The 27,650-nt window shown below is 39.2% G+C and overlaps 2 protein-coding genes across 2 annotated transcripts in view; both read left to right on the top strand.

Moving 5' to 3' along the window:
• The window catches only part of rnf19b (ring finger protein 19B), a 56,318-nt gene extending 36,817 nt beyond the window's left edge, over positions 1-19,501 (top strand). The window contains exons 3-10 of the mRNA XM_074687090.1: positions 6,641-6,840; positions 14,012-14,156; positions 14,616-14,778; positions 15,818-15,932; positions 16,368-16,508; positions 16,597-16,786; positions 16,879-17,013; positions 18,379-19,501. Of these exons, the coding sequence (XP_074543191.1) occupies positions 6,641-6,840; positions 14,012-14,156; positions 14,616-14,778; positions 15,818-15,932; positions 16,368-16,508; positions 16,597-16,786; positions 16,879-17,013; positions 18,379-18,823 (1,534 nt within the window). The 3' untranslated portion in view covers positions 18,824-19,501. The remainder of the gene's footprint in view (positions 1-6,640; positions 6,841-14,011; positions 14,157-14,615; positions 14,779-15,817; positions 15,933-16,367; positions 16,509-16,596; positions 16,787-16,878; positions 17,014-18,378) is intronic.
• Positions 19,502-23,265: 3,764 nt separating this feature from the next.
• On the top strand, positions 23,266-27,650 carry ndufs5 (NADH:ubiquinone oxidoreductase subunit S5). Its single transcript, XM_074687121.1, has 3 exons — positions 23,266-23,382; positions 26,336-26,555; positions 27,401-27,650. The coding sequence occupies exons 2-3, from the start codon at positions 26,340-26,342 to the stop codon at positions 27,503-27,505; spliced, it is 321 nt and encodes a 106-aa protein (XP_074543222.1). The 5' UTR covers positions 23,266-23,382; positions 26,336-26,339; the 3' UTR covers positions 27,506-27,650.

Below are 27,650 nucleotides of genomic sequence, written 5' to 3'. Positions count from 1 at the left end.
AAAATTTACTGATGGTTTGAGATTCTTGTTCGCCAAACTGGTTTTCCACATTTTTAGCCTTGTTGACAAATTGATCAAACTCAGCTGCAGCAGAAAGAAACATGGCTCTGAGGCTCTGAGGAGTCTGCTCTCTGCTCAAGCAACTGTTTCCTTCCAAAAATATGAAAAATTTCCCCTTGGGTCGCTTGATTCGAACGAATATCCAAGTTTTAAATATGTTTGTCCTTCATTGACCTGGGAAAGGCCCTTGGAAATACAGCATATCATTTTCAAGGGAGTCTTCAAAATTATTGCCAAGAAAGTTATGGCATAGAAAGTTTGACTTTTGGTGCAGAAACAGTAAATACAGAGGTGGAATGAAGACAGAAGAAACAGATACAGACGGGAACATGTGACATTAATCTACCTCACACAGATGCAGGAGGACATTCACAGTCAGGAAAATATCAAACAATGACTAACACTTCAGTTTGGGAAATAGTAAACTCAGGTTTTCACACAGAGGTGGAGTCAGTTTGTTATAAAAAATAAAAAAAACAGCAGTTAAGAAGCCGTCTCTTTTGTGGAGAGCGTGTTCATTACTCATGTGAAACTGTGCTGCTCTGTTTCTGTTTAGACGAGCTCTCAGCAGAGCGCTGACGCAGCAGGAAAAATGCCAAACTGGCATCTCTGTGTTTTTGTTTGCCGCGGTTAAATTGAAAGTTTATACTTTGTAATTTAAAAGTTGAGGCTGTGTCGGTCACTTGACCTCTGAGGACGTGTATCATCAGAGGAGGAGCAGCTTTAGTTCAGATGTTTTTAGTGATGTCTCTGCAGGAATGCCACTTCCTGTCTCATCCCAACCTCACGTCTCCTCTGATATCTGTTAATTCATGCCGCCCTGACAGCCGGCCTGTCGCTGCATCTGAAGAGGTGGAAATGAGTGACGTGTTGGTGCTGGTGCGTTGGAGGCGTGCCAAAACAATTACAAGTTTTCTAAATTATCACTTCTTCCACGCTCAGATTTTTCTATAATAGTATAACTTAAGAAGCTGACGAGTGTGCAAAAAAAAAACTGGCATCATCTTTGTTTGACAGCAGAAAATGTTTAAATCCCTGTCTGCTTTTGTTTTCCCTCCTCCACACTCTGCTTGGTGACAATATTTGATGACTGGGCTCTTTTGTGATGCCCTCAGTGATTGACAGCTCTCTGTCCCTCGCTTTAATTGCCTTTTTTGTTGGTATTGTTGTAAAATGCCATCTTTTATGCTAAATTTAACGTGCAATAATAAAAAGTGTGTTAGAATAACTTCAGTGCACAATGAGCGAAGTCTTAAGTTAGATGTAGCTACATTTAGAAAAATTTAGGAGACATTTTTTACCTCAACATATTTGGTTTCCTGTGTTTCTGTTTGAACTTTGACATTTTATTAAAGCTCTTTTAATGTCTTTGGGGTATATTTAGAGACTGGTTAATCTTAAAATTGATGTCTTAACAAAAGCAAAAGAGACCATCAGCATGGGAACTAACTATTTCTGTACACAGGGCGGGTGTTAGATTGAAAACAGCCTCTATTTGGCTTTTCTGTGACAAATCATGATATTAGTTGAGTTCCAGGAACTTCTTTTTAAGGCACTTAAAGAACTGCTGTCCTGGTTTTCATTGACGTCTGAAGTTCTGTAAAGATTGGACAAATCAGGCTAGTGTCATATGGAGTTAGCAATAAAAGTTATTGTACTACACCTCCGGACCAGCAGGAGGCAGTAAGCAGAAGAAGATGATGACGCCATAGTAGGTGAAAGGACAATGGGTGCGTCTCGAAGCAATAAAGTTTCATCCTTCCTTCCTCCACTTGAGTCGTTCACTTGCGTCTTAGTCCCTCTCACCAGAGATGACGGAGAGACGCGAGGAAATGAAGAGAGGAGAGAGGATGGAGGAGATTTGTTTTTAGAGCAATGGGACATCCTCTTGGGACGTGTTTCATTGATGACGGCATCAGCTGATCACCTCTGGATCATCTGTCAGTCAGCTCTAACAGCTGTTTGTACATCTGGGCATGTGCGCTATAATAACTCTGATTAAACAGAAACAGTAGCAGAGATTTTTCTGTTCCTTTAACCTGTTAAACACACACGTTACCATGAAGAAAACCTGCTCTCTGTTTATTCTGTGTGCTGTTTAGAAGCTCAAGGATCATTTTACCGGTAAAATGCGTAATTGTTAGATTATTTATGAATTATTCAGCCTTTATCTTGATTGCGAACTCTGAAACTTATTAATGTAACCTAGTCTCCATCTAGTTCCACGGAAGCTATTATTTATTAGATTTCAGTATTAATCCTCTGTTATATTGGTTTGATGATGGTTGAGTTCAGTGTTTTGTGCTTTAAATTCACAACAAACACTTTCACCAGATTTATGATCAGTTTCTGAACGATCCTCTGTGCTGGTCCTCAGCTCGTCTTTTCTCTCATTAAACTCTGTTGTGTTTTGTGAAGTTTCATGTAAAGTCTGAGCCGCTGCAGCGTCCAATCAGAGAGTGATATTCCATATGGGGGCGTGTCGGTCAGTGAAAAGACTTCAGCAAAGCCGGCTCTCCTGTTTCCTCGATCATAGCTCCTCCGATCAGTCTCTTCCATCTTCTCTCCTTTTCCTTCAAGCACAATTATTGCTTTGGGACAGTCTTCAAAATGGCGACTGGGAAAGTACTTCCGGCATGAAATACACGCATTGAGACGCACCCATAATTGAGGTGTTTCAGCTTTTGCCGTTTTTGATCTTGCTTAATGTCACTGCGCTTGTGACAAAGTGGATTCAAAAGCCTAAATGTCTCAACTTAAGGCGAGAAGACAGATTTAAAAAGGCAGAGATTGATCAGTGTTGTGGTTTAAAAAGCAACCCTGTTGTCTGGCGACTTAGGCCAGATCCAGCCCTCTCAAACAACGTTTAACATTTTTATTTAAAAAAACTAAACTCAGATGCATTTCAGAGGACTTCTTCTGTGTTTGAACAGCTGTTATAAACAAGATATCTACTGACACGTTCAGCTGAAGGTCTCCAGTTTACAGGGTCACTATTTAAACTGGAACACCAGGAGCTGATGAAGACACATTGTCAAATAGAGGAGTTCAATATAGCTGGGGGTTTTTTGCAAAGTTCCTTGGACTTTGGAAAGTACTACACCCAAAGTAAGGACTTTTAAGGGTTGAAATTAACAACCTTGGAACTAAATTTAGACACTGGGTCTTTCTGCCAAAGTTTTGAGTTCCTCAGAAGCCCCCAAATTTCTTGGAAAGTCCCTTCTGTAGAAAAATCTGCAGTTGCATAATGCTGCTGTTTATTAGGAAGAAACAGGATTTTTTTGGGGGGGGTTTTGTTTTTTTTTTGTCAAAAAAAGATAATCATGGTTTAAACTCAAGATAAAAGGAGCAGAGAATTAAGATTACTTTGTCCACAGGGGTCGCCAAAATCAACACAAACAGAAAGTTCCTTATAGAAGCTTTAAAGAAAAAGATTTCCATGTTGGTTTTTTTGTCAGTGGTTTTGTGCTCAGGGTAGATTTACTCAGCAAAGCATGACATCATTTTGAGTTTATAACAAAAGACAGAGAAATAAAAAGGAGCTAAAATAAGAAAGAGAAGGACAGAGAAAGCTCTGGTGTAACTTGATAAAAAAATTGCCCCCTGCTAAAGGGGGATTTCTCGATGTTGCTAAATCTATGAACAGTCCCAAATTTGTCTCATGAGTCACAGCTGTTATTTAAAAAGAATCACAGTGTGAACCACAGAACACGGTCTATTAACGCTTGTTTGGTTTGACAGAAATAACCTGCTGCCTCAACCTGTCTAATGTGTCATTTCTAAACACAGCGTCTGTGTAACTGCGTCTCTGCTTTATTTACTCTCCTCAGCACAGTGAGCACTCGGCTCCTCTGAGCGTCTTCTCTCTCAGTATTAAACTTTGTGGATTCGTATCGATCGACCTCGTCCTGTCTCCTCACTCTGTGTTGTTCCTAAGTGATTACTTCATTGATCACATCTCCTCTCTCTTCTCTCAGACTACAGAGGGCTCTCAGGCTTTGTAAAGGGTCCATTAGAGGCCATATTAGAGAGCTCTACTTTTTAGAAACTGTGATTGAGTTAACTGTATTTGTAAAGTTACAGCTCACTTAATGGGTCCCCAGACAGGATGCCTTAACTTAAAGAGTACACCCAGTGTTACCTCTACAGAGGAGATCATGTAGGTTTAGTGTTCTTCTCAGAAAAGTCACAGCTGCTAACCGAACCAGTAGGTTTGATTTCTGTATCTTTAAATAAACATCCTGATAGGGTGAAGTGAGATGCTGAGACGAAAGCATCAACAGCCAGACCGACACCTGTTTGTTTGTTGTTATTGACACTATTCAGAGTGTGTTTTTTGTTAAACACAGTAACCTTTAAACTGGCTCAATGTCACCGTGTCAGAGTTTCCATTAAAAGCAGGTTGACTCATCGTTTAGTTTGCTCTTAGAGCTGATGCATTGTATTCTTGTTAAGGGAGGAAGACCTGGTAAAACTCTCTGACATAATAACACATTTGACCAAATTATATGAAATATCAGCCTCAGTTTTCAAACATACAAGCTCATAGCGCAAATAAGGACACATCATTTTGTGCCTTGTATAATATTTCTTATCATATCATATAGTATCATATTAAATTGAATTGAATCGTAGTAAATCATACTGTATCATATCCTACCCTATCATATAATATCGCATTGTAGCAAATCATATCTTGTCGTGTGGTGTCATATCTAGCATATTGTATTAGGGGTGGGTATTGGCAAAAACCTCTTGATACTATGCACATTACGATACTTGGGTCACGATGCGACAGTATCAGGGTGTATCATGATATTGTGATGTAATGCAATATTCTATACAATTGACTAAGAAAAAATTAAGATGATGTTCATGGAAATCAAAATATTACTCAAAATTAAAAGGACTTAGGGAAACATTGATATCTATGGATTTGCTCAGTGCAACAAAAAAAAGCATTATACTTTGAGATGATATTTATTATACAATGTATTGGCAACATACAAGGTAGTAGCTCATTGGTGCCATCTACTGCAGTGGAAGTACAGAAGTCGTATTTTACTTCCAACTTGGCTAAAATATGAATTTTTATTTTTACAAAAATATCAATATTATGAGTTGAAAAATCAATATTGTTGTATCGATATTTTTAACACACCTTTATATCCTATTATGTTATACCGTGTCATACCATAAAGTTTTGTATACAATCAAATCTAAAGTATTGCATCCTGCCGCATCTTACTGCTTTGTACATTGCCATCCAGCATGGGATTATGGGATTATAGTTAGTTGTGTCATGACATGTCAAATAGTGTCTTGTCATATCCCATTGAATTGAATAGGTTATAATATGATAGATATGAGACAAAAGATAAAGATACATATTGATACAGTAGATATGACATGATTCATTTCAATACAATATTGTATTATGTTGTATCATCCTGTCGTAACATATCATATTGTGTAACATTGGGTTGTGTTATGCCATAGCGAGGATATCGTAATGTAACATATCGAATTGTATCGTAGCTAGGGATGGGTACCTTTTACATTTGAAATGATACCGTACAGATGCCCAGTACCTGGCAATTGGTACTGGTACTCAGCTGTACCAATTTTCAGTACTTTTGTGTGTGTTTTGTGGTAATTACTATAAATTTGTTTAATAATAAAATCTCAGTTTTTCAATTTTACATATTTATTCCTGTATGTAACCTTACAATGCTGTGTTCATGCCCAGCATGGAAAATCGCCTACTTGTCCACTCCCTCACTGTCATCCCTAATCGTAGCTCGTGTATCATTTTGTATCAAGTTGTATCCCATTGTGTTGTCTGATCACATCCTATTGTATCATATTGAACTGTTTTATAACAAGCGAATCATATCACGTAATATATTGTGTTTTGCCATATAATGTGTATTGCATTGTCTCTGTGCATTGTCTCATATTGTGTTGTGTTGTGTTGTTGTGGTGTGTTTTATCGTATAGTATTGTATTGTAGGGTGTTCTTTTATAAACTACGGTTCAAATGTCAAGAGGATCTTCTGTCTGTGGCATTAATACTACAGTAAATTAAGTCTTGTCCAATATGTTTCTGTTACAAGCTTCAGGTAGTTTGGGTTGAGGCTTTTGTAGCTAATGGAAATAGAGAAACACAGGCAGTGTTTAAGGTCCTCCTCTCCCCCCGTTAATGTCAGCCAAGAATTCATAAGCCATTTAGCTCCAGTCTGAGCCAAAGAAGACTAAACATTATCGGGCTAAGCTCATTCACCAATAAGTTGAGCACTCAGGCTCTTTCCAATTTCATGCTTTGGCGTTCACTCAGAATCAACTTGTTCAAGTTGTTGGAGTTTTGGGTTGATTCACAGTTTTGGGTTGTTGCTGTCTGGATGATGTTCCTCCACAAAAAATGAAGCATGTGCATCTCTTCGAGCTTTAATGGATTGGAGGATTGTAATTTAATGCCTTGCTATAATTCCTGAATCTGTTTTCTGACTTTATAACCTGACTTTTCCCATCATCCCATTCTGAATTATTAACTCTTTTTTACTCTGTCTCTTCCTCTCAGGTTTGCCGTCATTGCCTCAGGCTGTGCCAGCTGTCCCAGGTTGGTGTGCCGCAGAGAAGGCTGCGGCGCTGAGTTCTGCTACCACTGCAAACAGGCCTGGCATCCCAACCAGACCTGCGACTCAGCCCGCCAACAGAGAGCGCAGTCCCTGCACACACACAGCAACCACTCGCCCAGCTACACGCAGGAGCAGGGACCTGGTGAGTGTCCTAAAAACAGACACAAGCTCGCTCAAACACACCTTGCAGGCTCCCATGAGACTGCATGGATCAAAAGAAACCACAGTCTGACACCTTCAGACACACACAGGTCGTGCAGATATATGTTTGTGTTTGTGGGCATGTGCAGACAGATGAAAGTGTCTCCAGCTGCATTTTCACTTTTGAAAATATTTTCACACCTCTGAGAAGTCTCTGCCTCTTCGCCTCTGTGTCTCTGTCTGTCTTCATCACATGTCAGTCACCTCGGGCTGTCGGAGCGCTGAGTCAGACCCGTCTGTCGGACTCCCTGGTGATCTTACTGCTGTAAGATGAATGAGCGCTCAGCAGAGCACGGGTCTCTATTTTTATCACAGTTTCTACTTTAGGGAGTTTCATGACATCCTGTCATACAGTATTTAAAATGTTACTCTTGAATTTATTTTCCTAACGTTACATAACAAAGATTTTTTTATCCACATATAAATGGAGTCATGCAAAAAGCACACAAGCACCGTTTCACCATGAAATATTTGTTATTTAACTACATCATGTTATTTTCTGGTAGGCTAATGTAATCTCTTACAAAATTCTTCCTTTCCTATTATTAACTTTCTTCTTAAAGCTCCTGTGAGCTGGTTTAAAAACAGACTGATATCAACAGTGAAGTCTCAATGTGACCTGAAAAGAAAAGCGGGTTCATCGCTGTAAAAATGGATCACTTCTTTGTAGTTATTTTGCGTCTTCCTGTCGGCCCCGCCACGGGTCAGGCGTCAGGTAAAGTGTTTCACAGCACGCTGCAAAAACAGCTTTTTTTAATGTTCCCAGCACCAAAATTAAACAGAGTTTCAATTCAGACATTTTCTGTCGAGCTGGAGGATGTTTTTCTTATCAGGAAACTTGAAGCACAAGGACAAGTTTGACCAAAGCCTTGAGCTGCTAGTTATCCAGTACTTAAATTAATTAAAAGTTGTGAAATGACATTTGATGTGCTGACTTCTTTACCTCTTAAATAGTCTTAGTGCATCGTCTGGTTTGTGCTTCTGCACTGAGTCTACGCTGTAGTGTCACACATTGTTATGAGTGGCACATACTTCTTCACCAAGTATCACTCTGCAGTACTCCTCCGAAACACATGAGAGCAGTGTGGTCTGATCACTTCACCTGTTTCTGGTCCTGTTTTGGTTTTTACTTGCTTTGTCACAGCAATTTTGATGTTGTATCTAAGTTGATAGATGTTGCAGTTTATCATACACCAAAGCTGTGTCCCAATTCAGGGGCTGCAGCCTACGGAGGCTGTAGCCTTCGGAGGACCCAGCCTTTATAGCCTGCGTAGACCGCAAAGGCCGAACTGAATTGAGACGGTCTGGTCTACGAAGCATTTCCTGTTTGTCACCCTCGACGTCACACAGCGCCGCCCTCACCTGTCAGGCTTTCATTACTTTTAAACACACGAAAACCAAAACCTCACATTTAAACAGGATGATTTCTACTATTTATTTATTACTTTGCGTTGTTATTATTATTATCATTATCATTATCATCATTTTTATTATGATTATCCCTATTGATAGAGTATAGATCTACCATTTACATGAGAGTAAGGCAAAAACGTAAATTTTCAACATTTGATCAAGTGCTGGGGTGATGATAAATAAATAAGTATAAAATAAAAGCTGCTGAAATGATTTAATGTCTTTTGTGAATTCCCTGTAAAAAATACATAAATAAATAAAAAAAACTCCAAGTAAGTTTTTTTCCCAAGAGAATTTACATTTATGGACATATTTTTATATAATAATGAGAATATTCATAAAGAACTGTTTTTCCACAGTATATTAATTGAAAAGAGCCCAAACAACACATTTTCTTACACAGAGAAACAAAATATTCTTTCACGTTTTAGAAACACAATCACATAGTTGTTGCCAGAAATCCTTCATATCTGGATAAATCAGGACTCCTTTTGGAGTTCGGTCGTGTCCATCATGTTCGGCATTCATACGCAATGAATCTTGGGATATGTGAGGCTATGAAGGATTCACCGAACCCGTCCTTCGCGGCCCCCGAAACGGAGGACGGATTCGTCGGCCGCATTTGGAGGAGCCTCCGTATTGGGACAGCCTCCGACGCACCGCTGTGACGTAATCGGTCTTCAAATCTAGCCTCCGTAGGCTGCAGCCCCTGAATTGGGACACAGCTCAACTGTTACAAGGACAGATAGAGACAAGATGTCAGAGGAGCTGATGTTTGTTATAGTATAATATTACTAATAATAATAATAACTTTATTTATATAGCACCTTTTAAAAACAAAAGTTTACATAGTGCTTTTACAGAACACACACATACAGATAAAACAATTTAAGGCCTAAAGGGTATAAGTGAAAAGATTTAAAGTGAAACAAGGATTAATCATAAGTTAGGTAAAATCAGGATTCGAAGAAGGTATTTACAATAATGTAAAATTAAAATCAAATAAATAAATAAATATAAATAAATAAATAAAGAGGGTGGACTAAAAAAGGTAAGAATATTAAGTTAGAGAAAAGCTAAAATCAGGAAAGGCAAAATAAGAGACCAAAAAAATGAAAGACGAAAGATTCCAGTCATGCTGTAAATACAGAAAGCGCAAATTTAGTTCAGCAAACTGGTAGGTACATTTGGGAGGAGGTGCTCGCAGGGCTGGGTATGATTCTGGGTCCAAAAAGCCAGCGTAGACCAGTGGCCCAGGGTTCATTGTCGATTCAACACGGAAGTATAAACCACGCTTTTTAGGTCCCACAGGGGGCGCCAAATTAACGCAAAACAAATTTCCTCACAAAAGCACAAGTTAGATTTTGTTTTTTCTTTAATGCTGGGCTGTATGACCCTGCAGTAAACAGTCAGTGTCATACACACAGGGGACCCTGGTCAGTTTTATCCTTTTTTTTTTTTTCACCTTAGAAGCTGTTGGAAAATCTGGTTACCTAATGCTGTTAAGGTGGGGGGTATCTTCACTATACAACATTAATGTTTGTACAAGACTAAAAATTTATCTAGAAGTTAAGGCAAGTTTTGACAATAGGAAAAATCAAAATTCAACACAAAAGATTTTAAAATAATCATTAAAAAGGAAAACAAAACAGGTTAAGAGAAAACATTTAAGTTGAAGCAAAAACAGAAAGTTAAAATATCTTTAAACTAGAGGTGCATTAATCGAATTTTCTGGTTGATTACCAATCCTTTAAAAGCCTGACCTGCTAATACTGATTTTTATAACTGACAGCATTTACCTTCAGTGTTCTGATCTTATTTTATTGGAAATCATTGAACAATACCTGTGAAACAGTAAAATCTTTGTGTTTTAACTTAAATAACCAATAAAGTGTCCTGAGTTTTAGGTCTCAGAGCAAAAAGCAACAATGGCTGGCTGTCAGACCTTCCTGGAGGTATATAAGATCAGTTACATATGTAAGGATGGGACAATCACCGATTACCCAGAATCAAGGAAATCTGCACCAATTATAAAATATAGACAAGTTAAAGGGCAGAGTTGTGCAATAAAACAATTTCAAAATATTAGTAGAGTGATATCAGTGCTTTACTTTGCCATCAAACAGTCCTTTTGTTTGAGAATTACACCCAGACTAAATTTATACATCAGTCTACTGTCAGCTGTTTCAAAGGGTATTCAGACGAAAAACGTAAATGTAGAAAAAATGTTAAATCTACTCTGAAATTTAGTTGAATCTGAGTAAAAATTGATCATGTCTGTAGCGAATTATGGTTCAGCTCCTGGCCTGGTTCCCTGTCCGGCTGGGAAAAAAATCATCAAACTATCCCTTTAAGTAAACAAATAACTCTGAATTTATCTCCACTAGAGTCAAAATTTGAAAGCATAACTTATCTACAGCTCTCACAGCTCTGGAAGCTACTGTCTTGTAAAAAGCCAGGCGACAGTTAGCTTAGCATAAAGGCTAAAAGCACGACACAAACTTGTATCTGAGCAGACATTGTTAAGTTCACCATGCTAGCTCTTTTCTCATGCTTATCCTCTTTATGCTAAGCTATGCTAACTGTACACATGCTGTAGTTTTTATTCAAAGCCCAGACATGAGAAGTTTATGAATGTGGTGTTTCTAAAGAAAACCAAAGAGGAACTTTCCTCGAATCCTTCTGCTGTCGTCACGGCAGATCCAAACACGACCGTCCAAACAATCATCCACCCATGTGCGTGCTAACATCCTCTCATGTGTTTGTGTGTCTTTAATTCCATTTTGATTAAATATCTATTAGCTAAATCCCTTCAGCTGTCCTTTCTCTCTCCTTAATTCACCATTTCCACCCTGCCGCTTTGTGCCAAGACTTCACAAGATCTGACATCAATCCAGGAGACAGAAACTGACTCATAAAAAATCCAAGCCGCTCCCTCTTTATCTGTCTGTCTGTCTGAGCGTTTAACACCTGCTGCTTAGTCAACTGTTTACAGACAAATGTGCCGAGACTCGAGAAGAAGGAGGGAAGGAGAGATAAGAGGGAAAGAAAGAGAGGAGGAACGGAAAGAAAGAAAGACAGAAAGGAGAAAGCGAGGGCGAAAGTGAGACATGAGAGTCTGTGGTGTCGTGTCAGCAGAATACACAAACAATAACAGCTACTCCTACACACACACACACACACACACATAAACACACACACACACTGACTTCTGTCACAGTCTCTTCAACTTAAAATGCCAAAATGCCCTTTAAAGAGCAGCGACTGTTCCCAGAATCATGATTTCAAACACGAACTGATCTGTCGCTTTCTCCTGGATTTCTTTCTTTAAAAAGCACCAGAGGACAAACTGCTGCAGCCGTCTGATCCATTACGCTAATGAGGTTTGATTCAGTCGCCAATAAAAGAAAAAACAGAGAAGAGAACAAGATAAAAGAGCATGGATGTTTACCTGAAACTCTCTAATACTTTTGTTTTCGAACAACTCTTCTCTCTTTGTAATGTTTTAACGATAAAGCAGAGGCAATCAGATGATATTTAAGAGATGAAATGCATCTTAAAGCTAAAAACAGAATCAGACTATGAGCTCTGTGCTTTGATACTTGGATCTCTGGATTACCTCGAGGATTTAAAGACGTGGTTTTGTTTATTCGGTCTAAGCCTTTAAAGCCTTAAATTTGTTCCTGACTCACTGCTGAAGGCAGAGGTGCCATATGTGGGAGAGAAGTTGAAGCCTAATGTGATATTTTTTATGAGGTTTAGAGTTGAGGCTGACTTTGAAAACAAAAGTGAGCTGCGGGGGAAACACTGGGATGTTTTAGAGGAAGTGGAGAGCTTGAGGAGGCTTTTGAAATCTCGGGAATTTCGCTTTTTCACTTTCTTTCTGAGTGAACACTGAGTAGATTAAAACCACAGTCCGGTCTGTCCAAGAAATGGGAAATTACACTCAGCTGCTTAGCTTAGTAAAGAGGGAACTGTTAGATTTTTTTTTATCTCACACCAACAAACCCTCTTTATAGAGTAACATCTTTTTGTATAAGTAAATGACCAAGCTGTAGTTCCACAAGCGTCCACTTGAGGCTTGCACCGAAAGATGAGACAACACCATATGAGATCCTATTAAAGTGTCATTTTTTATAGTAGCATTTCTCATGTTTACAACATGATACTAAAGAAATAAAAATAAAAGTTGGTCTCTGTGCAGTTTAATCCCTAAAACCTGTACTGTGGAGCTTTTTTTAATATAAAACTTAAAATTAGGAACAGTCGGAGGCGTGGCTAATTTGACTGACAGGTGGATGCTTTGTGGCTATTCACTGGGAGGCTAAAGGACTGATTTTAATCCATCTTTTCATAAATTTCAGGCTGTATCAAGGTTAGTCTAAGTCAGCATTTCCAAGATATTATTCTGCCATTATTGGGGCACCTTTGGCCTTGTGGTTCAGGTGTGTGCACCCCATGTGACAGGCTGTTGACCTCGTCCTGGCGGTTGCTGGTTTCTGCTCCTAGCTCCAAACGTTCACTTCATGTCTTTACCTCTCTGCTCTTTATGTTTCCTGTCTCTCTTCAGAAGTCCCCAGAAATGCCAAAAAAGTATAACTTAAAAAAAAAGAACATTTTAGTCTAATATTCATGAATGTCTGGAGTATATATTTCAAACTACTGTCCCATTTGATATTTGTTTACTGTACTTTGGTACCATGGCATTGCATTTCCAATCATTAGCAGATAATTATTTAATAAAGATATTATTAAGAGGATTAAGATATTATTGATAGGAGGGAGGAAAGCTATTACAAGGAAGTGGTTATGACCTAACTCACCAACACTGGAGGTCTTGACTTTTGCATTAAAACTACAATCTGAAAATTGTAAGAAGTTGTGGTTCAGATGAATAAGATATATAAAAGTGAGGAGGCCTGAATTGTTTTTAGTATCTCTATTATATGGCTTCAAGTACCAGAATATATAGTATTGTGGGTAGGGATGGGTACCAAATTAGGTATTTTTATAGGTACCGACCAAATTCTGTCAAAAGTACCAGGTACCAATTCACATCAACCAAAAAGGTTCCATGTTTAGGTACCTAAATGCATCCTTGTGACTGTAAGGGAGTGGAAGAGGTAGGCCATATTCCATGCTGGACATGAACACAGCGTTGAAAGGTTACATATTGAAGAATGAATATGTATTTTTACCACATGAACCCAAAAAAGTACCAAAAATTGGTACCATAGAGTACCAGTACCGATTGCCAGGTGCCGGGCAATGGTACCATATCGTTTCAAATGTGAAAGGTATCCATCCCTAATTGTGGGTGATGACTGAAAATTGTTGTGAGTCAAATTTAATGGAAAATGAGGTAGTGTGACACCCATTGTTTTTTTTTGTTTTGTTTTTCTAACTTTGTATATCTGTAAATGAAAGGGAGTTCAATAGATAAGTGGATATATTTTGATATTTTTGTATTTAACTGTCCTGAAAGGGTCTTGTATGTTATGTAAAATCATAAAAAGAAAAAAAAGAAAAGGGTCTTGTCAGGTTTCAAACTTCCTTTTTTCAGAGACTGTGACGACCCCACGTTTTATAGAACAGTTCATGTATTTAACCCTTCATATCTGCTGGAATCTACGTGCAAAAATGATAACTTACATCTTAATACTAGCTTAATGCTAAACTTCTTGTCTTCTCGTCCCCAGCTGATGACATCAAACCGTGCCCTCGCTGTGGTGCCTACATCATCAAGATGAACGATGGGAGCTGTAATCACATGACCTGCGCCGTGTGTGGCTGTGAGTTCTGCTGGCTCTGCATGAAGGAGATCTCTGACCTGCACTACCTCAGGTGAACTGACAGTCACAGCATCACTTCTCAAACCAGTTTCCTTTTTTTCATTACCTCCATCAAGGAGGTGATGTCTTTAGGAGAGTTTGTTTGTTTGTCTGTGAACAACATAACTCAAGAACTAACAAACGGATCTTGATGAGATTGTCAGGAAATGTTCAAAATGGGATATAGAAGAAGTGATTAAATTTGGAGGTGATCTGGATCACTGTCTGGATCCAGGATTTATTTTAAAGGATTCTTTATCATTGTGAGATAGGGCCGTTTTCACTATATGCGCAAATAACTCCACCATAAATGGTCGGATTGCTTTGCAAAACAATACAAGATAAGGTCACCATAATTTCTGACAGATGTAAAAGTACGATCCAGATCTTGGCAATATTCTGGATACTAATATGCTTTTCTAGTTTTTTACCTGTGTCTATAACCTTCTCTTTCTTTTTCTCTGTCCATCAGTCCATCCGGTTGTACGTTCTGGGGGAAGAAGCCTTGGAGCAGGAAGAAGAAGATTTTGTGGCAGCTGGGGACTCTGATAGGCGCTCCGGTCGGTATCACCCTCATCGCTGGTATTGCTGTCCCCGCCATGGTCATCGGGATCCCCGTTTATGTCGGCCGCAAGGTGAGAAACCCAGCGAGAGGAAGCAGCTGTAACTTAAAGAGGAGAACAACAAACTGCTGTAGTAAACACAGTCTGATCAATCCCTCTCATGGTTCTCTGGTTTGTAGCTAACTGAGACAACTCTCACACTGAGTAACACTTCATTAATCTTCATGGTCAGATCATTTTCTTTGAAAACAGAAGTGGAAAACCGCAGAGCTGTGGCAACACACACACACACTCACACACTTACTGTACAGTTACAGTCGCTTCTCCACAGTTTCCTTCTTCTTTTGCTGATTATCTGGAATTTAGCGCCATGCAGGTCCCAAAAACCTCCATTGTCATTCCAGTTTCATTATCTCACTTTCATCTGAATCACAGGGTTTCCTCAGAAAGCACTTTTGTTTCCTCTGAACACCACAGATAACATCATTAAAATACTTTGGCCCTTCAAAATAAAACCAGGAGTATATCAACACATCTCTCATGATTTAGATGCTGTGAAAGTATCCCAAGTGCCAAAATTTGCAACTAATGAAGTTTTTTTTTTTTTTACTATTGTTAAAGATTTAATCATGAGACAGAAATCCTGAGAGATATTTAAGGTCGATTCGTGTTTTTTTCTGCTGCTGAATTTGTCAAAAACGTGTTAAACATGAAAGTAAAACAACCCCAAAGGATCCTGCTGCCTCATAGCTCCAGTTTCCAGATAACTCTGACTCAGTGTCTCTGTATGTTTCTGTCTCAAGAGTTGAGCCGTTCTTTTTTATTTATCACAGATAAACCCATTAGTGGTGAAATGGTGTGTGCTAAAGGGCATTGACCTTTTAAAAACATTCAAGAGGAAGGAAATGACATAACAAAGGGTCATTGAAGGAGCTTTTGCACATTAAGACTCTGCAGCACCCCCTTGTGGAGAAGAGAAGCAGTGCAGCTTACACTTTTTGGCAGATATGAAGAGGTCTGAGGTTGATAGTTACAGGGAATTAACTGGAAGATGAAGTCATTTAAATCTCATCACGTCACTTCTGTTAACTGTCTTCGTCCTCTGCTACAGATCCACGCCCACTACGAGCTGAAGAAATCCTCCCGTCACAGAAGGAACCTGGCCATCACAGGGGGCGTGGCCTTGTCCATCGTCACCGCCCCGGTCATCGCAGCCGTCAGTGTTGGTAAGAGGCTCGACAGGATCAACAGACCCTGTTTTTATCCTCCATCAATCCATCAGGATGAGATGGAGCGAGAACAGATTGTTTATCAGCAGAAAGACGCTGCTGTTCATCAAGGAGGAAATCTTCACTGAGGTTTTAACGACAACCAGACAAACAAAATGACACTTTAAAAAAAACGAACGTTGATCAGGAAAGATTTCTCTTCTTAATTATTATTTAGGATAATTTTCTATAAAAGGAGCTTAATGTATGGCCACTATGGAGGCAGAGAAAGGACAAAATTAATCCAAATCCTCTCCTGACACTGAGACTGAACTTCCTGTCCTCGCTGTCCTCGATTAGAACAAAAGAAAGAAGACAGAAAGCCAAAACTGGAGTTTAGGATCCAGTGAGGCTGACATCTCTTAAACATATGGGTTTTTTTGGCCTTTTCAGGTATCGGTGTTCCCATCATGCTGGCCTACGTGTACGGTGTGGTGCCCATCTCTCTGTGTCGAGGAGGCGGCTGCGGCGTGAGCAGAGGGAAGGGACGAGGAGTGAGGATCGACTTCGATGAGGACGATGGTCCAATCACCGGTAAGTGAACGTGAAAACACAATCTTCATTGTGTTAAATCTGCTCCTCTTCACATGAACTGTAAGAAATATTCTCTTTGAATCTTCAGTGGCGGATGCATGGAGAGCCCTGAAGTCCCCGAGCCTGGGAGAGAGCAGTCTGGATGGAGCGGTCAGCGGGATGAGCACCACCTCCCCCAGTGAGGGGCTCTCAGTGGCCCCTGGGACTCTGGGGGACACCCCACACTTTAACACGCTGGCAGGCGGAGCTTTGGGGACACGGACTGGAAAGTACAGCAGGTGAGGAGGAGCCCAGGTTCAGTCTGTATCTGCTCCTCATTCAAGTTTTCCATCAATAGAAGGAGTAATTAATTGTTTGTACTCTCCTCCAGGTTGGAGGTGCAGGCCGGGGAGCTGGCTAAAGAGTCGGCCCAGAGGGAGACGGGCAGCCTGGGGGCAGGGAGTGACTGTGCCAGCACCCGAGGGATGGCCGGATCCATCATCTCCTCCTACACACTACCTGACAGGTGATGCTTTGCTCTTCTTCTGTGGTGCTTCTGCCTTCAAATTCACTTTCTTACTGTGTCACTAGTTTATCTTTTATCAGACTTTATTTCTGTCTTTGGCCCCATGGTAAAAGTATTGAATAAAACAAATAAACACAGGTATCTTTAATCCTCTGATGTTCAAATACCTGGCATAAACAAACTGTTAATCCTATTCACAAGCTGTAAAAAGTGGTGTTATCGTCAGATTCTCAAATTTCCGACGGTTCCTGAATGTATCACACGTGACGTCAGCAACATACCGAAAACCGGCGGGAAAGAACAATGTTTTTGTGAGACTGCCATCAACATCGCGTTTATTCACACATCCTCTTTAAAAATCTGCATAAAATCAACCGTTTGCTCTAGCTCAATTCTGTAAAAGACAAATAATTTTACATTCTTCACTGCTTTGAACAAGCCCTGAATGATCAATAAAGGTCTTGTATTTAAATCTAAAGAATTCTTTGAAAATTGCCTTCCACCTGCCCAGTGTTATGTTTCAGCTTGCGGCTGCTCTGCACCAATGAGCAACATTTGGCGTATTCAGAGCTTGTATAAATGAAAATACTTCACTCTACTTCGATCTAACACTTTTTTAATGTGTTCCTTATGCCTCAGGTTACCTAAAAGTGTGTTGAATATACTCCCACCTTATTTTTAGAATTTTTGAAAATCAGAAAATCAGAAAAAAGCAACAACTTTCATTTCCCTTTTTTTTTTTAAAGGATTACAGCTTTTAAATTTTGTTTAACTGCATAAAGACATAATTGAGTGACATCAGCCTATAGCCATGGTTGTTCTGAATCTATACACTGAAAAAAAAAATCAATTCTTACCAAGTGTTTTTTGTCTTATTTTTAGCAGAAAATATCTTTTTAAACTTAATCTGAGCCACATTCACCTGACAGAAAAATGTCTTATTACAAGTTGTTTAAAGTCAAAAATGAGGTTTAAATTGCCTGTAACAAGCTAAAAAAAAATCTGCCAATGGAACAAATGAAAAGTTATTTGTATTGCAAATTTTCTCACAAATTTTTCTTGTTCCCTTGGCAGACTTCTTTTACTTGTTTCAAGCAATTTAGACCTCATTTATGTCTTTAAGTAACTTAAAACAAGACATTCTTTTGGACTGGTCAGGTGAATGTGGCTCATACGAAGTGAAATAAGACAATTTTTACTTAAAATAAGACAAAAACACTTGATAAGATTTCAGTTTTTCGCAGTGTAGAGGCGCTGCACTTCACTTTACAGAGAAAAATGAGACCACAGTGAGTAAAAATGTGACAGAAGCAAAAAACGGTCAGAATGTGCTTGGGGTCTGACTTTTTGTGGCTCTCTCTGCAGGGACTGCACCAACCTGGAGATCCAGGTGGACATCGAGACCAAACCCAGCCATCTCTGCCTGACCAGCGAAGAGGACCTAACCCCGCCTCCTGGCTCCGCTGCGATGGCGACCGTCTCAGGAGGGGAGGAGCCTCAGGACTGCAGCTCCAGAAGGGGCGGAGCTTTGTCTGGCTCTGCATTAGGACTGTCCCCAGGCGCGTCAATCAGGGAGGGACTCCGAGACGTCACGCTGGCTCAGCCAGAGAGCATCCGCAGCGACCTGGAGATGTCGGACACTCAGTCTGACGACATCGCAGAGCTGACGTCCGACGACTGTGACTCCCCTCACCCTAAAAGCTGCCACCTGGCGACAGGCCAACAGCCCCAGCCCCCTTCCTGCCGAGCCCTGAACCCCCCTGAAGGCCTTCACTGTCCCACAGACAGCAACGTCATCCTCTACGTCTGAGAGAAACGCTCTCAGGATTGCACAAAAAACTAACAAATCCCCGACAGTTTAATTTTCCCTCCATCTCCGTCATGGCTTCTCATCTGTTTTGACTCGTTTGCGGCTTCTGCGACTCACACACACACACACACACTGTCTTAAACACAGACAGTTTGTTTACTTTTGTCCGCCTGTCTTATCTTTCTACCTGTCAATCTCCTCACTGAGAACATTGTCAGGGTTCTACCTCTGAGATTTATAACATGATGATTTATGTTTACTCCTCGGTGCAAAATGCCTTGGCTACTCAAGCAAAAAAAAAAGGAGAAGAAAAAAAAAGAGGTACAAATTTTCCACAAGAATTACTCAAATTAAGAGACAAGGTGACACGTCACCAAGCACAGCAGAAGGAGAAAGGTTGTCTTCAGAGGATGAAGGGATGTTTCTAACAATGTGAGTGAATGTGGACTCTACTATTGTGGCTTTATCTTTGTCTCTTTCTTCTATTTATATTCAGATAACCTTGAGTTTCGTTTTGATTTGCTGTGTGCATGAGTCTGCATGAGCCGTGTGTGAGAGGATTAAAAAGGCAGCGAGGTTCTGTTACACTGAAAGTGGTGAAAGTTAAAGTTTACTGGAGAGGACGAAGTTGCACTCAAATCTCATTTTCCCTGCACAGAGGAGGAAGAGGAGGAGGAGGAGGAGGAGGAAGAGGAGGCTCATAGGGACAAAGGAACATGACTCCTTTAATACAGAGATTGGGTTCTGGTGACGACATGAAGAGCTGAATTGCACTGAGAGACGCTGATTTATTTTGCCTTCTGTTTTGCACTGACATGATCAAACACATTCATCATTCACAGAAAAACCCTGAAAACTATTAATCTACTAATTCCAGATTTAAAGCTCCTGTGAGGATTTTTTCTCTGCTTATGAAACAGACTGAATTCAACACTGATGCCTCTTAATGACACTACAAAATGCAGTCAAAGACTGTCAGTAAGATAACTTATTATCTACTTCCTTATTTGTATCATCTAGAAGTGCTGGCAGGGGGTAGGCGTCAGTCTGAAACATCATTTTTTATACTTTCGGCAGATTTCAAATGAGTGACTTATTTTAGTGCTCAGATAACACTGTGAGATTTTTGTAAGAAAACAACTTTCAGGACAAAAGAAGATAAAAGGTACCACTTTGTCCACAGGGGGCGCCAAAATCGACATAAACTGACATCACCTGAAAATTCCTCACAGGAGCTTTAAAATCATGTCTGGTTGAGAACTCATTTGTCATTTTGTAGATCTGTACGTAAGAATCAGTTCCACTTAAGTGACATTTTTTGCCTTAAACTTTTGTGATGAGTTCCGACCAATAACTTTGATTCAAAATGATAGAAATATCAAAACGAAAAGCTAAGATAATGATTATAATAGGAGATAAAAGTCTTTAAGTTTCTTATGACTTGTTAAAAACACGATTTCTTGACTAACAAACAGCACATTTTCACTATATCTTACATGACTACAACAAAAAATGACAAGGACTAGTTGTAAAATCCAGAAAAAAAGGTTTGGATTTTGCTTAAAGCTCCTGTGAGGAGCTGAAAAATGAAACAAACTGGTATAAAAGCTGACACCTCTTTATGAGGAGAAGACTGATTGTTGCTTTGCAGGTATTTTCTGTGGAAAACCGTCTCTTCATAACTTTCCATGCCAAGGATTCATAGTGAGATTCATGTCAGACATTTAAAAAAAAAGAAGGATGAGATTTTTTGGTCAAAAAACACTATTTTCATATGTACAGGACAAGATAAGCTAATAGAGTCACCATCAGAATTTGTCCACAGGGGGCGCCAAAATCAACACAAACTGAAAGTTTCTCACAGGAGCTTTAACTCGTTATTTTAGCCAAAGCACTGATTACAGATCAGTTTATTATCTGGTAAGACTGAATCCTCCAGAAACTGCTCACTTAAGATCCATCTTACACTGTCCTTTACTCATACACTGTTAGGTAAATAGACCTTGTTTGGAGCTGAAAGAAAGAATCACGACATCAAATAAAGCAGCCGAGGTGGGCGCCATGTTTCTAGACTGCTTCTGGACCCTGCTCTCTGTTTGAGATCTCTCTCTGATTGGTTCTGGTGTGTATCATGTGACTTAACCAGCTGTGACTTCACCTCCCGGTGGTTTTGGTCCTTGATGCGGTGACTGGCAGTCTGACCCTCTTGAGCTTTGTGTGTGTGTGTGTGTGTGTGTGTGTGCATATATCTGTGTGTGTGAATGGCCTCTTTATGAATGTTTGTCCCACTTTGTTTTTGAATGAGCACTCGTGCACTTTATCTGAATTTATCTTATTTATCTTTTTTTATTTGCCTTTGATCATCTGTTGCTATGAGTGAGTTTACTTAAGTTGCAAACTAAAGTCTGTGGTACAACCAAAATAAATCACCTCCTGAAGGCCTTTTATGTTGGATGTAACTAAATGAGAGTTTGGCTCCAAAATCTGATGTAATCTCTTTTCATGTTTATCTCTCAGTATTTTCAAGGTTATCTGATGTGTTCTTATCAACTTAATGAACAATGACTGTAATTATCCTTTTTTTTATTTCTATCTTCATCACTTTTTGTTTTACTAATCATCTCTTCAAAGTATGTTTAACTTTTGGAGCCAAACTCTTCACATTTCGATGCCGATAAGCTTTCCTTAATCATACTCACCTGCCTGAATTGTTTCTTAGCTTTGTATCACCTCTGTGCTTCGGTTTAAAAAGGTTTCCTCCAGGTTTTACTTTTCATCTGAAAAGGGAACAACCTGTGAACCTTTTTCATCTCAGAGTAGCTTTATGGATTTAGCTGCTTACAGAACTTGACAGTGCTTTGTTTGGTCTGCACTTATCACTTGTTTCCACCTGCCTGCCTGTGAGAAAACACACGAATGTACCACGGACGGAGTGTGAGCGTTAATGGAGGTTTTCCATTAAGCCTTCAGGTGGTCCTGTTCTTATTTGAAAGGTTTTAGAGTATATAGATAGCAATATTTAAGTGTTATTATATTGTTTGTGTATTTCCTGTCACTGTTAAAGCCCTGCACTGTGTGGGGTTCTACATGCAGGACTGTGAGAGACCACTTGTGGACCTTTGGGGAAGAATAAATAAACACAATCTGATGTTGCACCAAAGCTCTGAGTTGTGATTTATTGCACTGTGTTCCACAGAACTGATGAAACTGTTGAGTCCTCTGTCACCTTTACCTTTGCTGTAGTTTGAATCTTACGGAATGATGTAATCTTTTTATGAATCAGGAGAAGCCACAGAGGAGTAAAAGTATGCTTATGAAAAAGAAAAGTGTTCCTGAGAGAATTTTGGTTGCCAAACACTGTTCTCACCAATTTATTTGAGATTTAAATGTGTGGTTCATGCAATTAATGTGTTATTTGTTCAAAGTAAAAAAAAAAAATGTGCAAACCCTTTCAACAAAACTTCTATCAAAGGCATATAACTGGAAAATCAATTCTATCTTTCACAGATTTAGTTTTGATGGAACTATTATGAAGGAATCAAACCCTAAAAATTTCAACATTTACAAAAACTGATGGATTTATATTAAAAGGAAAAGAAATAACTATTTTTATGAGCTAAACAAAGCTGATATTTGCAGATGATTTTCAATCAACCAGTATATATTTATGTTTCAACAAATGTTTTCTGAAGGAATCTCAAAAACATTGGGTCGACCCAACAGCAAAACAAGATAATAGTTTGATCTCATCATAACCTGCCATTAGTACGGTCTTTTTGCAGCATTTAGCAAGTTACAATGAAAACGTCCTTTTCACGGGTAAAAACCTCGAGCAGAACCAGACTTGTATTAGACAGACGTCTGCTGAGGCTGTGTTGGGATCAAGGAGAAACAGAGTCTGTAGTTATGTGTTGTTTGTGAAACTGTAAAAGCATGTTACGTAATAATGCTTTTGTATGATTCGGCCTTAAAAGCATCCACTTTGTAAAAGCCGTTTGAACACATGACTTTGAGTTAAGAGAGAAGAGAAAGGATCAATTTACCTGCCAAAATCTCCTAGAGAAAGCATCTCTCAACACACAAAAGAAGTGATAAAAATGTTATTCAAGCACATAAAATCCTGAACTTCATGCATAATAACCCAGATGAAAAATTCATGTTTTGTGGGGTTATTTTTCCTGTTGTAAGTAAGACATATATCTATAAACAATGATATTTTAGTGTGCTGTGAGAATCAGTCAACAACAATCAATGTAAATGAGTGGTGTCTAAAAAAATTACTGAAAAAAAACAAACAGATTTTATATATTTTAATTCCCTGTGTAATCTTATCTTCGATGTATATAGTTTATTCCTTTTATCGTATTGAATATTTACCATAAAATGATTTGTTTAAAGTCCTGTCCAGTAGGCAACGGTTACTGGGGAATGAAGGATTCTCCCCTCCACTCTCACGTCTTTTTGCGACACATCCTGTCGCTGTACGTTCGTGTTGTGGTCAGCCGTTAAGTGATACACGTCGAGTCGGAGGAAGGTTAAAGTGAGCCCAACAAAACACGGTAAATATTTTAAAATAGTGGAGATATTTTTGTTGTCAGTGTATTGACGGTTTTTAATCTGCACTTTACGTTAAACCGGATCTGTCAGAAGATGCAGGACGTTAAAAAAAAAACTCCAGCCGGATTAAAGCGAACATTCAGAGCGGCCTGTTGTTAGCATGAACGGGTCATTGAAGGAGACTGAAACGCTTCGTGTTATTAAAAATACCAACATGAGGCAGACTTTTAGTTATATTAAACCAAACAAGACATTGGAAGTTTAGATATTATAACATTTTTAGACTGAAGGTTAGTCTGCTCATCTTTTGAGGTTAGCTGAGATTTGGTTAGCAATCAGCTGCTAGCTGGTTAGCGGATTTGACGTATAAAAAGATAATACATAAATACAGTATTTATTCGAATGTTATATAACAGTATAGTCAGACCAAAAAGCTTTACTTTAATCCAAAATAAATCATATCACTATGGATCAAGATCTGAAGAATAACGAGCATGTTGAGACGAGTGATTATATTTATTAACGTTATATAAATACGAGTATAAGTGATTCCAACGTTATCCTGTGCAGCTATGTTACAAGACTTTCTCTTATTTGAGTTATTTTGCTTATTGAGATAATATGTCCGTCAGTTACGTTCGCTTTGTTTTATGGAATACGGAAGCCCGAAGCAGACATTTATTCATACATTTACTTTCTTGGGTTAGGAGTTAAGTAAAGCTACTCAAGATTTACGAGGCGATTCTTAACTTGCTCCCCTTTTATTTTTAAGCTGGTCTCTCGTGGTGTTTTTACAGCAGACTGAAGGTGCAGGAGGAAAATGCATCAGCTTGTAGATGTTTTAAAGGATGACTTTGAGTTATGTGATCCAGACCACGTTCACATGTTAATTTATGTGGTGTTTGTTGTGACTTTGCTGTAACGTGCTGCTGCCTGGATTCTTTTAAAATAGTTTTTTATGTTATCAATAAATACAATCGAATTTAAAAAATCAAATGATTAGAACTCGCATCCCTCCAAGAGACAAATAAATCTGAAAAAGACAGATAGATAGAGATTCTTTATCCCGAGAGAAATTCAAGGCGTACAGTAGCAGTTACAAGACAAACATGACATGAAAAATAGCTATAAATTAAAACGCCTGTCAATAGAAAAATAAACTTATTAAATAAATTGAATGTTCATAATCCATGCAAATAAAGAATGAGAATTTTTGTTAGTTAAAACACAAACTTATAAACAATTGAAAAAAAAATGTTGAGGAAAAAAACTGTCAATTAAAACAAAAACCTATAAACAAGGGAAAATTGATATGCTGTAGTACTTAGTTGTTTTCATGGGGTGACTCTAATGTACTAGCTCTTTTGTAATAATTTTTAATGAGTTAACTGACTTAAATGGACATATTTTCATATTTAAGATGTTTTTTTTTTCAGTACACCATAATAACATCATCAGTTGTGAAATAAATGATTGGGAAGTGTTGAACATTTTTACAGCATTCTAATGACCTTAAGTGTTTACCTCTTTGTAAGGACTTAGATCAGCTGTGAGACTAACATGAGAGTTAAAGCAAAGGGAATTGTGTGTTTTTATGTGTAAAAGTTTACCTCACCTACATTGTTTTATGTAGCCTTACAGCATCCTTCATAAGCCAGTTTCAAACCTTGAACACAGCTAAGTGAAATCACAGTTCAAGACCTAAACAAAAGATTTAAAAGCAGAAGTTTTTATTCCTTCCTACAAGATCCAGTTATTAAACTTAGTCGAAACATTTGAGATATTTCTTTCTTGAAAGAAAGGGATCGGCCCTATTCACAAGAGAGTGCTTTTAAAGATATTTTTATGCTCTTCTGCCTTTATTCAGAGAAGTTAGGACCACAGATGTGTGACGATGCCCCTCAAAGCTGGATCGGTATCGGTGGGAAAGGAGGTGCCGATCCAGGCAAACACTTCTATACCTTTTTTTTTTTTAACAGCGCTCTTGGCTACCTGATTTAAAATGTTACCTTTGATGGACTTTCTTTTTTTTTGCTGCATTACCAGTCTACAGGGTATAAAATTTTACAATTAAAGAGTCACTTCTGTACATTGTGAAGCTTCATTTTTACCAAAATGCTGCTTAACATTTATATATTTTGTAGTTTAAGTTAGAGGTGGCCCTGTCCGATATTCATATCCGATATCGGTCCGATATCAGCACTAAAACAAGTTTCAGTATCGTATCTGAATGCATCTAAAAAATCTCCAATATAAGCAGTTTCTGTTACCCATTGGTTAATAAATGGGTCAGTTTTTTCCTCATACCTACTGTTGCTGACTACTGTTCTCTGTTTGAATAATATCACTTAATTAAGCCTTTTCTAACATGACAGACATACTACAAAATAAGTAATAAAAGTATGCATGTTTAATGCTGATATCGTATTGGATTAATATCGGTATCGGCCAATACTCAATGCTGCAGTATCGTTATCGTATTGGAAGTGAAAATGTAATATCGGGACATCCCTAGCTTAAATAAATATTAACGTCAGTAATTTCATCTACTAAAATGTAACCAGTCTTATCCCACAGCAGGGCATGCAGGTTATTATTTCACACCAGTATCAGATCGGTATCGATCGATACCCAAAGCCCAGGTATCAGTATCAGGTGCATCCCTTGTCAGGACTGTGAATGGAGCAGGAAAACTGGAAAAAGAATTGGGCTGTGATGGGAAAAGTGAATGTAGGTTGGAATCAAACTGGGGCTTCCCACATGAGGACTTAACCTCACACTGGATTGTGAATTAACCATTAGACCAAGCCAGCATCTCACTCAAAGACCTGTTGATGAACTCCCATGTGCTAATCATGACGTGCTTCTTAACGACCCTATCTATCTCTGTGTTCCACCTCCTTCTAATATGAGTCTCTCCTCTCTGTTGTCCCCCTATCGCTGCCTCTCCATCAGCACCATGCCGATTGTGGACCTGCAGTCACGACTCGGCATCAACCTTGACCGATGGATGCTGATACAGAGCGGGCCTCAGCCCCACCAGAAAGCCACACGCTGCCATGCCTTTGAGAAGGACTGGATCGAATGTGCTCACGGCATCGGGCAGACCCGCGCCAAAAAGGAGTGCAAGCTGGAGTTTGAGGATTTCTATGAGTGCATGCACAGGGAGAAGACGGTAAGTGTCCCTGGATGAAGACCAGAGGAAGAGAAGGGGAGGAGGAAGCTTGTGTCAAGAGGGGGGAAAAAAAAGTCCAACTGTGCAAAATGACTCCAAATTAAAGACAGAAGTCTGTTCAGCTTTAAAAATAGCATCCATGTCTAATCCTTTCTATACAGTGAGAGTTAATCTGGGGTCAGTCTTAATTGCAGCGTGAGTCAGCAGAGGAGAAACTGACAGATGCTCTGTCGGCTTCCTGGGAATGTGCTGCAGCAGCAGGAACTTTCTGCCTGCATCCAGACATTCAGATTCTCTCTCAGCTACATCTCCTTCTATCAGATGATGGAGATGACGCAGGATGACTTGCTGATTCCAGATGAATAAAGACATGACGCTGAGTCAGTGTGTAGATGAAGTTTAATCATTTACAATGACCCATTTTTAGGAATCTCACTCTTAAAATGTTTTTATTGAGCGTGCAGCTTTTTGCTACGTGTCATTCCCTGCTCATTCTTTCCAGTTCCTTATTCAAGCCCTTCGCTTGTCTTTGTGAACAAAAGCATGAAGACAAAAAATAAACTTAGAGATGCAGAAAAAAGGGATCCACGAAGGGCGATTCAAGATTGGATGTTAGTTATTAACAGCAGCTTGTGTCTGATAAGACTTCCTTCATCTCTGCTGGATTACTCATCCTAATCCTCCAAATATGATCCTGATGCTGCTCTGAACTTGGTTGGGAGTATTTGTTTTTCATTCCTCAGTAAAAGTCATGGTCAGAGTAAAATCTTACGTCACTGGTTCCATATTTTTCTCTTCTTTATTTCAACATTGACCTCTTCCTCCTCCTCCTCTTCCTCCTGCAGCGAGCGAGGCTGTACGCAATCCGTCAGCAGCGAGACAAGATGGTGAAGGAGGGGACGTACACACCTCCACCCTGCCACTCGGGCCAGAAAGACCAGGCACCTTGAGGGAACAGACACACACACGCGTGTCAGCTGTTCTGTTCTTGTGTATAATAACCCAGAGATCATTATTTCCTGTTCCCCTGTACAAGTTTGCAAATAAATGTTATCATCCACGATCCTCCTTCTCCAGCCTTTTCTTTTTCTGTCT

Source organism: Halichoeres trimaculatus, unplaced genomic scaffold, assembly GCF_033239565.1.
Source record: "Halichoeres trimaculatus isolate MK-OKI-2021-1 unplaced genomic scaffold, fHalTri1.1 fHalTri1_scaffold_14, whole genome shotgun sequence".
Lineage (NCBI taxonomy): Eukaryota > Metazoa > Chordata > Actinopteri > Labriformes > Labridae > Halichoeres > Halichoeres trimaculatus.
Note: the sequence above shows the minus strand (reverse complement) of the source record. Positions and strands in the feature narration are given on the sequence as shown.